The sequence below is a fragment of the Rana temporaria genome, chromosome 5 (assembly GCF_905171775.1).
Source record: "Rana temporaria chromosome 5, aRanTem1.1, whole genome shotgun sequence".
Lineage (NCBI taxonomy): Eukaryota > Metazoa > Chordata > Amphibia > Anura > Ranidae > Rana > Rana temporaria.
Window position 1 is genome coordinate 368,951,467 of NC_053493.1, and position 12,500 is coordinate 368,963,966.

A 12,500-nucleotide genomic window follows, 5' to 3' on the forward strand; every position below is an offset into this window, starting at 1 on the left:
CAAGCTACACTTTGTGTGTCAATGAAGACACAGTGCGGCTCAAGATCGAGTCCACACAAGTGGCCCCATAGCAAGCAGCTTTCTATGGGGGCACTTGGCAATGGGAAGGCGCTCCGGCAGGGGACTCCAGAAAAGGATCAAGGCCGCTTTGTGCAAAACCTTTACACAGAGCAGTGAAGTATGAAAAAAAAACAAAAAAAAACATCCTTTAGAGTCATTTTAGACTGGGATCACACTAGTGCGAATTTCTCCGTATCCAATCCATCTGACAGGAGAGTGTGCCCGGCTCACACTACTGAGAGGAAGCCTAAGGTAAGCATTTGGAAAGGGTCCTGTGAGTCTTTGGTTCCGATACAAGGAAACATCGGACCCCCTGCTGTGAGCGGCATCATGTTTAAACACAGCCTTAACCACTCTGGTGGCATTCCCGAGTCTGGCTCGGGGTGGAAATCCAGTACCATAAGCGGTATCCCCCAGCCAGACTCGTGATTGCATCGCAGTATCTAGGCGGAGATAACTTACCTTGCCCCCTGGATCCTGCAATGTCTCCCCGCTGTTTGATCGAGCCGTCTCCTCGCTCGATTCATACAGTGCCCGTGTGCCGCCGAGCTCCGTTCCCTGCAACTTTACAACGCGGGGGCGGAGATCGGCGCCAAATAAAAAAACAGTACACCTACAGTATACTGTAATCTTACAGATTACAGTGCTGTATAAAATAATTACACATCCCTTTGTCCCTAGTGGCCTGCATACACTTTTATATAATAAAGACTGTTCTTTCTGCCTGGAAACTGTAGATTTGACATACAAGGACACTTTTTGGTTGATATGGACAAAGTGATTTTAGACCAGCTAAAAAAGTGCGATAATAAATTAGAATCACTTGCAGAATTGAGCGATAGTGATTTGTGGGGAAATTCGTCACCAAACACTGAAAGTAATTTTTATTATATTATTTGTAATATTATAATTTATGATTTTGTTTTTTAAACTTTATCATACCCGGGATGTCTACTACACTTTTGTTTGGACAGATTTAAGCGAGTTATTCCTAAGAATTGCAGGCCTACAATATATAACGCCAAATTTCCATGTAAAATAATGGTACCGCTTTCAGCACCTAAAATCTGAGAGAATCATCATACCCCAGGGAGGTTAAGGACGCGATTTAGAAAGAAGCTGCCATTCTTATTTCTAAGGAAACTAAAGTAATAAAAATAATAATAATTACATTTAAAGTTTTGGATAAACTGGAGAGGGATAAGAACCAGTCCGGTTATTTTGCTGCCTACGCCCGTTGGGAATATTCACCCTCTTTATTGTCCTGTTTACCGTGAAAGTAAAAAGAAAAAAAAGGCCAAATTTTGGGTTGACAGCAGAGATAGGAAATCTTCCAATGACACCTCTATTCTTTCACATTGTGATTTCCTGTTTTGGCTATGGAACAGGAAGTGAAACAAAATCTTCACTATGGAACACAGATGGCAAAATCTTTTCCTTACTGTAGCCACAATAAGAGAAAAAAAAAACCACACACACACTTTGCCTTTATTCTACTTTGAAACCATTGCTTTTTTACAGTTTCCCAAAGTTGTACTGGTAGAATATTGTAAAAACATCACATCCTACAAGAGGCTTACTTGTATGTGTTCCTTTGTTGGTGTTCTGAATGCAGTCTAGACTTGGCAATTTTTCATTTGACAGAAATGCTTGAGCAATAGCAGTATAGAAGCTTCGGGCTACTCCGCTGCCCTCTCCTGGCTCGTCTTTAAAAGTGACCTTTACCCTGTGCACAGCCATTGGTGTTGTGGCACACCTACGTCCAAAATGGTTATTCAACTGCCTCATTGTCTGCTGAATAAGGAGGTCTCGGTCTCTGTCAACCTAAAGTCCAAGCAAAAAAAAAAAGTTAAAATGGATCCCTGCCTTTTATTACATTTATAATTAAGCAATATGTTTGATTTATAATTTTAACAAAAAAGATAAGCTAAATATAAAGACATTCATCACTACAACTAAAAATTTACCATCTCTACCCTCCAGCACACTCTCTGCTACATCACCACTGCCTCTCACCTCCTGGTCTCACAGGATAAACAGCAGCAGGAGCCATAGGCTTCTTTTGAGGAGGTAGCAGGGGCTATGCTTTCTAGCACTGTGGTGCTGGGCTGTGTTCACACATACACAGAGCGTGTGTGTAAATGGGTGCCCTCTTAGCACCCGGATTGCTAAAGGGGCACCTGGAGGAAGAAGGGGTGGGGGGTACATCAAAGAAGAGGTAAGGGACTGCTCTGTGCAATATTGTTGCACAGAGCAGTTTTTAAATATAATCTCATTTTTAAAAAACCTTCGGTATCAAGTCTACAATTAATGCCTAAAATTGATTTAAAAAAACAGTGCCAGTCAAGACTGATCGATGCATCTTGTTTAACGATTCAAAGGTGACCTCTAAACACCCACAAAGAGGAAGTGGATGTCACAAAAATTGTGAAGAGTATTAGAATAGTCAAATGATGAGAATTTCTTGTGGAATCTTACCTCCAAGGTTAAATCTCTAGATTGCTGATTTCGCAGTTTTTCCATCTCTCTGCGGAATTTAGATTCTTTCACTTCAAAGCCACCCAACTCCGTCAATATCTGTTTAAATGAGTAGAGCTATCAACCATCTACTACACAAACAATATATAAAGAAGAGCTCTGAAGAACAATGAAAACTTACTGATCCCGGCTCTGCTCCAACATCCTCCATGAACACTCTGCCGAAAAGCTCAAGTGACAACCTCCATCGACCCAACAGCATATCATGAGAGATCACCATGCCCATAAAACTGCACTGTGGCCTAGAATAAACACTACACATTAGTAAACAAGGGTAATGAATCTCAACTCAGTGTTGATCCTTTTTTTATAACGATTCAACAACAGTGTGCTTACTTATTGGTTTCAGAAAACCCTTTAATAGCTATTCAACATAGTGGGGAGGGGGTTACGTAAATTGGCGTTCAACATCTGGTGCAGCTCTGCATAGAAACCAATGAGCTTCCATTTTTTTTTGACCAAAGCTTAATTGAACAAGCTGAAGTTAGAAGCAGATCGGCTACAATGCACCAGATTTTGCACTCTCCTGTTTTAGTAAATCAACCCCAGTGTGCCAACTTGTGGATCTTTGAAACTGCCTACATAAGAATAAACCAGATCCAGAGAGAAATCCATATCTATGGGCTGAAGCGGACAGTGTCTAATGGAGAAAATCTCTAAACTGGAACGTCTGGAAAAGGAAAAATATTCCATAGATTGTCTTTCAATCAAATATAAAAAAAAGGGAGACCTTTGTACACCAATCATTACATTTTTAACTACATATGAACCGATAAAGGAAAAGTTATACTATCACATCACAGTAGGTAAATAAGTACCACTATTCTTTGGAATTCGGACACTAAACTCCTCTCAAATATGGTGGTAGACATTCAGATCTTTCGAATTAAAACACTAGCCAAGATCGTGTTTAGACTAGCCAACACTATGCAAGTAAATAAGGAAAAAATAAATATAAAGAACCCCAAGGATCATGCTTCAAGTCTTAAGAATCTGATCCGGTAGCAAGGAAATCGATCCAATATTAAATAATGTTAAAGATCAGGAGGCAACTCTGGGAAAGCCATCAATGCACAGGGAAACATCAATACAAGACATTCCATATATAACTAAGCGGATTGCAGAGTAATGTACCTGAATGAAGTCAGAGGAGGGCCCTCGCTCTCTGTCAGCCCAATCTCCGCCAGCAAGCTGCTCTTCAACTGAGCAGCCAGATCATGCGCTGATGGTCCTGGCTTTGAGCTGTCCATTTCTTCCTGAGGTGCAGCGGTTTCTTCTGTCTCTTTCTGATTGCTTTGTATGCTCATTACATTCTTCAGGTTAGCAGCATAGGACATTTTGGTAGGCAAAACCTAACAACAAAAAAAATACAATAAATCACATCCTTAAAATGGTTGGAAACCCTTACATATACCCAGTGAAGTGATAAACAGATGGAACAAATCCTCATATATAAGTTGTACCTGCTTATCTGCAGTCTTCTCTACATCAGTTCAAAGTCCAGAATTTATAAAGTTTGTCTGAGCATTCAGAAACAAAAGTAGTGGAGAGCTGAAGTTACACTCTGGAGAGCTCAGTGAGGAGAGCTCAGAGAGCTGATAGGAGGGAAGAGACATCCCCACCCCCTCCATACAGCAAAAAATAAAAATAAAAAAAAGCCAAGTTTTAATCAGCTAGAGATCCCTCCCGTTACCTTTTTTTCATGAAACCCTACACAAGTATGCTAGTTCACCAAACACTTGCAAATGAGCAGGTCACACCTTGTAACATCTTACCTCAGTCATCTCCCTCCACTTCCAGCAATGGTGGGCCAGCCCCAATTCAGAAGTGGCTGAATGACACTGGACATCATTCAACCGGAAGAGGAGTGGAGGCTGGGACTACACAATGAGCGGTGTAGAGCTGACAGAGTAAGCACGGCTTTAAGACTTTATAATGGGGCCACAGAATGATTTAAAGAAAATCCTTGAGATTTTATTTCTTGTAAAATATACCAAACACGACTAAGAGGGCTTTTGCATGCCTACCTCCAAACAGTTTCTGTCCACTGTCACTTCAAGCAGGCATTTTCCACTATTAGCTGAAGATGAATACAGGCCCTGACTCGGCCGGCCAAACAAGTCTTCCTTACGGGCATTGGGCTAAATAGGTGATGATAAATTGTAGTGTAAAAATCAGTTACCACTTTTACCAAACAATGGGTAGTAGCATAAAACACACTATTTAAAATGGTCCACGTACATCTCCCTCCATAGTCAAATAATTTCCAGACCTACAGCAATGTGCAGACAACCAATCATAGAAGATAATGACAAGCCTTGCGCAAGATAGATGGGTTCGTCATTGTCTAGGTTCTGTTTTTTATTTGATGAGGAGGCCAGGCAGATACAAGTGGAGGATTTTAACGGGAAAGCACAGGAGCTGCTTATATTAAAACAATACCTGTAAGAGATGTGGCTGGTCAGCAAGTGGGATGGCTTCTGCAAGAGGAACCTCAAAAGGATTTGGTGGAATGCAGCCCAAGAAGGTCATAGAATCAGAGCGACGGAAGAACGGGTGATTCTGGCCAGTCTCTGCAGGCAACGTATCTTCATCCTTGTCATTTAATGTCGAACCTAACAACAACAATACATATGTTTTATGGATGTTCCCACAGAATTCATTGGACAATTCAGTAACTATGCTTTGGAGCAGGGTCTGCAAACTGTGGCCCTTTGCTTGCCTTTTCCCAGCCCTTCGGGCATTCTTATTGCCAAGGATGCAAAGCACTAGTCTTCCCATTGACACCAACGATTCAACACCATTCCATTCACTGACATTAAAGGGGACATCATTCTTCCCAATGACACCAACAATGGGGCAATACTCCTCCCTCCTACTGCCCATAGGCACTATATAAAATGGCCCCCCCCCTTTTTATTTTTATTTATTCCTATTGTTTTTTTAAGAACCCCTACCTATCTTAACTCACTTTTTATATATTACAGTATATGTTTTTATTATATGATCGAAATTAGGGTTTTGGTCTGGATAGACTAAATCTTCAAATCAATTCACCCATGTTAGTTTTTAGAAGAACCAAACTTTTCAACTATTAATTATTTGACTCTTATGGGTATACCATCTCTCAATATTACATGGTGTACTATTCGCTCTCTTCTCTTCTTTATATGGTGTAAACCAAAACCTATTCTATATTGGAGTTCTTCCACATGGACAGCAAATATACTACAATACTTATATTTGTATTGATCTGTATCACATTATTGTATTTTTTTGTCATCAGATGTACTGCAACTTATTTATTCTAAAAATTAAAAAAAACTTTAAATGGAAAAAATATAGTTTACTCCACTGACAAGCCCGTAGCATGGTTTACTCCCACCCAAAATGTACAAGTACAGTAAACTGGCCGTTTAGAAAGTTAATATAAAAAAGCATCACATACAATACATAGAAACAAAAATTGGATTTTTGGATTACCTGTAAAAATGTTCCTAAAGTACATCCCAGTACACAGGCTGTCTATAGCTTCATTATGATAAAGTACTTTCAGCCCAAAGGAGACAGGAAGTTCCCTTCCCGGGTATAATCCTTCCGACAAGGCAGTTGGCTGGAAATCACTGTCCAGTATTTACTTCAAGAAGATGGGGGATTTTTGCCTTACCTGTAAAATCTTGATCGTACATCCCAGGACACAGGGTATGGTATCTACACCTCCATTACGCTAGGGATAGTCCAAAGCGCTGAGTAAGAGGGGAAGACGAGCTCCAAACAACGAAACCAGAACAGGCTAGAACTGCACACAGCAGCCTGCAAAATTCACTGATCAAAATTTTTTAGCAGCTCGAACCTCCAGGAGGTAAAACTTAAAGTATGAACTAAAGGCCAGGGAGAAGCCTTATAAACTTGAGCTACCCAAGTCCGATTGTTCATTCTACCAGAAGTGTCTGTGCCTCCCTGGTCTATTTGTAATTACCGAAAAGAAGTGGAAATTGCCTTTTAGACAATAAGTTTAAGAAACTGATGGATGTAGCAAGAGATAGATTTGGAAGCTGCATACCTTGTGCCTCCAGGCAGCACAAAGGGATTCAAGCTGACAAATTGCAGATGACTTCAGGCAACACCCCATAACACTTTGAATGTGGTTTGTGCTAAGAACCTTGTCCCCCAGTGTCTGTGGCTTAGGACAGATACATGGCACCTAGGAGATGTGGAAAAAGTCGAACGCAAAAAACTAAAGTGGCGGTCCTCCATGGAAAACAGCAGAAACCTTTGGCGAGATGGAAAGGGTAGATCGGGCAGGTAAGCAGATTTGATTTCGACAGATTCTATTAAATCTCCCTGCTGGAGAAAGGGCACAACAGACGGCACCAATAGCATCTGGAACTTCTAGAAAATTTAGTTTCTTGAGCTCCAAAAAAGGACAAACAGTTTAGTTTTGGAACTGTGAAGAGGTTCAAGTAGAAACCGTAAAAACTTGCATTCTCTTAAACTAAAATGATCATTTCTTGAGATAAAAGATAAATGAGCTTACAAAAGAGCAACATTTGTGTGGCTTGGACGAAACATTTGAAATTTCAGAGCCTTCCTTATACCTATACTCTTTATTCTTTCAGCTTGTAGCCTCAAGCCACTGTGTTGTGGACCCACGCCTTCTCACAACCTCCCCAGGCCAAACCCCCGTAAACTTCCCCCACATCCCAAATGGAGGCGCCCCTGTATAGCGAATGGGACTTGTTCCTGGCTTAGAGAGCTTTGGAGCCCTTGGCTTCTTGCAGAACAGAGACTGGGGTTTGGGTTCGGGGCCCAAGTCCTAAGAAATGCTTCTTGGAAGTAGGAGTGGCAAGCTTTTGAACTGTAGGCTTTGCCTTTATTTTAAACTGTTACTTATTCTTCCCCACAACCACCTTCTAGATGAAATCAGCCAAAAGCAGCATCAAAATGTTTGCCTTGAAGGGTAAATGTTTCACATGGTTCTGGCAGGGTAATTGTGCTGACCAACATTTCAGCCATAAGGTCCTGCACACGTGGACGGACAAGACACTCCAAAACAAGAAAGTTGTTGAAGCAAGTCTTTGAAGGCTCCAGAGCATGTGGGAAATCTTCCAGGTTTCTTCTGGTTTCGGCATCTCCTTTAGAAGGGGCCCCCTCTCTCTCTCGTCATGTTACAATATAAAGCAGAGGATTGAGGATGTTGTGGCAGATGCCATGATCCAAATCCAGTGCCCTTTGAAGTTTTTGCTACCAGAGTCCTCTACTCCAAAATTAGTCTGGAGTATTTTTGTGCAAGGGAACTCAAAGGCTTTCCAAGTCTGAGATAAAACCCTAAACCTGAACATAGTTAGGACACCTCACCCCCTACCATGCCCTCTTCTCTGCTGTCGATGAGACACTGTCTGCTGACCAATACATAGGGACCCTTGCTGGGAACAGTGGCCTAAGCGGAGAGGGCACAGAGAAGGAAGCATTCAGAGATGCACACACATCAACCTTGTAAAATTTTGTGAAAGTGTGAACGGACGACCTGTGTGCTGCCTTACACACCTGGGAAACAGACACCTAATGTCAGAAAGCCCAGGAGGCACCAATTTCCCTGGTCGAATGTGCCGTGACAGGAAAGGGAGGCGCCCGCCCCTTTAAGGCATAATCCTGGATCACGATCTGTCTAATCCATGAGAAATGGTGGCCGATGAGACCGCCAGGCCCTTTTTCGGACCAGTTACCAACACAAACAGTGAATCCGACCTCCAAAACTGAGCCGTAGCCGACAGACGCAGAGCCCGGACCAAGTGCAAGGAATGCAAACAACCTCTTTGGGATGCGATGGCCGAGGACACAAGGATGGAAGCACAATGTTTAGATGGAATGCCAAAACAACCTTAGGAAGAAACCAAGGCTGCGGGCGTAGCACTGCCTTATCCTTGGAGAATCAGGTAGGGAGACTTGCAAGACAAGGCCGCCAACTCCGAAACCCTCCTGGCAGATGTAATAGCCACCAGAAAGGCCACTTTCTGAGAGAGTGACAGTAGAGGGATCTCCCTAATGTTTTCAAACGGCGGTTTCTGAAGTACCGAGAGCACCAGATTCGAATCCCACAAAGGCAGCGGTGGGCGAACAGGAGGGGCCACATGTTGAAACAGAGGCAGATATCTGCCCCTTAATGGTGCTTAAGGGAAGTTTCTGATCCACTCTGCTGCAAAAACAGCAGAATCCTAGAAACAGAATAAGCCCGTGGACGCCACCCCATCTCCTCACACAGATGTAAGCCTTCAATGTACGATGATAAATCTTACGAAAAGAGGACTTCTGCGCCTTCATCATAGTGGAAATTACTGACTCCGACAGACCTCGGTCCCCTAGCACCTGACTTTTAACAGCCACGCCGTAAAAGCCAGCGACTAAAGGATGAAATATGAGGCCTTACAACAGAAGGTCCTCTCGCATCGGCAGTTGCCAAGGAACTATGACGGCGTACCAGTGGCGCCAAAACTCGGAATTATCGAAATCCCCTCAGTCTCCACTCTGTGAAGCCGATAATGCCCCCATGGAGCCACCAACACATCCGCCCAGAGATCTTTGGACCTGGCCACAAACCTCAGCACCTTCCGATAGAGTCGAGAAGCCAGGAGATCCACATCCGGCATGCCCCATCTCAGGCAAAGGAGTCGAAAAAACCTCCGGATGTAGCGACCATTCCCCTTGGTCCAGCATCTGCCAGTTTGACGCCCGGAATGTACACGGCCGATAGAGCCGGCACGCGCCGCTCACCTCAGTATGTGAGCGATCTCCAATGCTGCAGCAGAGCTCCTTGTTCCTCCTTGATGGTTGACTGTGCACCCCAAACTAACCCCCAACCGGTCAGGCTGGCGTCCGTCGTGACTACCGTCCAATGAAAAGGAAGGAACGACTTCCTGGACCGAAGGGCCGGAGACCTCTGCCACCAGATCAGGGAATCCCTGACTGGCTGACAATCCAGAGACAACGGAGATTTGTCCCACTTGAACAGGATCTCCTTTTGCAAAACTTGTGTGGAATCGAGCATACAGTACTTATAAACAAGTACTCTAACACTTATTGAAAAAGGTAAGTCCATTCAACAAAAATAAAGTACAACAGCGCTACTCTATAGGTGGTGTTATCACTCCCACCAAGCAGCCCAAAAATCAAAAATCAATGCTGAGAAGCAGATGAGAAATGTCCCAGAAGGAGTGTTGAAAAAGAAAGAAAAATAGCAGCGTGCACCATCGACCAAAAATCTTAATTCATTAGTTGTGATCACTCGCCCCGTCGGGGTTCAAACTCACCGCAATGAAATACATAATACGCCTTTCAGTGAATAACACTTCATTAACCATGGATCTCAGCGGACAGCTTCTATCATGGAACCAGATGCTTTAAGGACCCTCAGATAAAACAAGCAAGAACAGAAAAAGCCACCATAGCGTAATTCAGCTTTTAATATGTAAAACCCTCAAGTCTCAGTACATCCGGCTCCCCTTATATATTCAACGTACGTACATTCATTCAAACAGTAATAGGCATTTGAAAATATCACCAGATCCTCATGCGATCGGCATCAGTGTCGTCTCCTACTGCCTCGAAAGTGGCTACCATGAGACCCAGGACTCACATGGAGAAGCATAGTGACCACTTGCATGACGCCAACAGCTTCACCACAGCCTGCAGGTTGTCCGAAGGGAGAAAAACCTTTGCTCCGGAGGAGTCCAGAATAATTCCCAGGTACTCTAGGCGTGGTCGGTACCAACACCGACTTCTGGAGGTTCAGAACCCAAACTCCCGAAGAGTAACTGGCGATCGCCACATCCTCCTCTTAATTCTGAGGCAGAAGCTGCTCTCAGAAGGAGGTCGTACAGGTAAGCCCACGATTGCGATTCCTCGCTGTCTCAGCAAAGCCAGAATCAGGGCGAGCACCTTGGTGCCGATGCCAGGCCAAAAGGGAGTTATATATTGGTATTGCTCGACCCCGACCAGAAACCTGATGCCTGACGCATATGTGGACATGCAAGTATGCGTCCTTGATGTCCAGGGATGCCAGAAATTCCCCTGGATGGAGTGCAGCGACCACAGAGCAAGCCAATTCCATCCTGAACCTTTGCACCTTCAGAAAGCTGTTGAGGGTCTTGAGGTCCATGATCAGACAGACCCCTTCCTTCTTTGGGACTACAAAAAACAGGTTGGACTAGAAGCCCTGAAACCGTTCCTGCAACAGCACCGGCAACATCAATCCGTGCAGCAGCAGGTCCTGCACAGCCCCAAACAAGGTTTCCCGACTATCCGGAAGAAGATGAAGGTTGGAAGATAATAAAAAAAAAAAAAAAAAAACTGTTTGGTGGACAAGAAAAACTCTTGTATCCTGATGAAACCACTTTGCAGACCCACTGGTCTGAAAGCAGGGAAGACCACCGAGCTGCAAACTCGCAAAGGCGAGTCTGGGACACCAGGGCCGTGGCCAACACGGCCTGCAATGCTGACCCCACCAGCGTAAACATGATCAGGGAACCGCCTCGGCCCTTCTATCGGTAGGGGTCCCTTCCACCGGAATCATGGTGGTCTTATTTAACCTTTTGGGAACGAAAAGGCCCATCGTGGGCGTTCTCATTCTTTGTAGATAAATTTATCAAAATAAGTCAGGTAGGGAAAAACCTTAGTCATGCAGGCCGGCTTGTGAGACCCAAAAGGGACAGACACCTCTGTAGATGTCCCCGCCGCATCCTCTATTTTTAGGGTATCCTGTACCGCTGTGATGAGCGCTCCCACAAGCGCACTTTCCTGCGCTGACCTTGACACGGGATCATCCTCACTGTCCGAACGGTCCTGGTCCGCATCCTCTGAAACTTCTGAACAGGGGCTGGTTGCCACAGCAAGGCCCGAGTCTGAATCAGAGCTTTCTCCAGAAGACGAGGGGGTGGTTTTTACCCCTTGTGCCCGCACGCTGCTTCCACCCTGGCAACAAGAGATTGCAGGACCGCCAACAAAGCGTTCATAGGCACCTACAGGGGAACTGGTTGCCACCACAGGTATGTCTGGAGAAGAAGCGCCAGCTTCTGATACCATGCTGACCCACACTCGCCTGACACCTGCTAGGGACCGAAGGCAAGCCACACCAAAGAGTCCACCCTCCTAGCTGCCACCGACTGAGAGGCCTCTCCGTAGGACTCACCACCCATACCCAGGTACTGCGCTGTGTTGCTGTCCGCTCTGTAATCTGCACCATTCCAGAAGGACCCCAGCGCTAGAGGCAAAAACAAGCTGACTACTAGAAAATGACCGCCTCCGCACGCTTAAAGGACTCCGGCAAAATGGCCATAGGGACTTCCCTGAACTGAGGCTACAGCAAAATGGCCGCGACCGTGCAGCCCCCTCCGCACGGCGGTTTCCTCACAAAAATGTACCTCAAACACCCCAACAAGGCCCAAATATAGGGAAGAGACGAGCAGACTCCATACACAGCACAGCCCCCTGTCCGGATTCCCAAGCATGGGAAAGAGGGAGAGAAGAGAGTGAGAGACCCTCTATTCGACCTCCAAGGGAATGCTCAGCTGCTCCATCCTGCCGAGACAGGCAAGACCATACTTGCCCCTCCTGTGGGGACCGCTGGGCGCATTCTGCGGACAGACCCATCACCCGAGCGTTACGGGGTGGCTGTCGGCCATGACACACGGACAGCAGTAGCCTGGCCATGTGTGCCCTAGAGCATATAGCTCGCAGACCACCCCTGGATCAGAAGGGGCATGTCATGGCCGACCCAGCGCGTAGCTAGGGCCTGCTCACGCTCGATGGCCGGGCTGGGGTGACTACCAGGATCTATATTATCCAGCCCGGCTGTCGATAGTAGATCACTGGAATCAAAAAAATAATTAAAAGATCTCCAGGACCAA

The 12,500-nt window shown here is 45.0% G+C and overlaps 1 protein-coding gene across 15 annotated transcripts in view; it reads right to left on the reverse strand.

Annotated features, from left to right (window-relative positions):
• The window catches only part of UBR5 (ubiquitin protein ligase E3 component n-recognin 5), a 135,601-nt gene that overhangs the window by 15,158 nt on the left and 107,943 nt on the right, over positions 1-12,500 (reverse strand). For all 15 annotated transcript variants that reach the window (XM_040354801.1, XM_040354811.1, XM_040354810.1 and 12 more), the window contains 6 exons: positions 5,041-5,213; positions 4,626-4,739; positions 3,733-3,950; positions 2,720-2,840; positions 2,539-2,637; positions 1,641-1,884 (listed from right to left, as the gene is read on the reverse strand). In XM_040354801.1, coding sequence (XP_040210735.1) covers positions 1,641-1,884; positions 2,539-2,637; positions 2,720-2,840; positions 3,733-3,950; positions 4,626-4,739; positions 5,041-5,213 — 969 coding nt within the window. The remainder of the gene's footprint in view (positions 1-1,640; positions 1,885-2,538; positions 2,638-2,719; positions 2,841-3,732; positions 3,951-4,625; positions 4,740-5,040; positions 5,214-12,500) is intronic.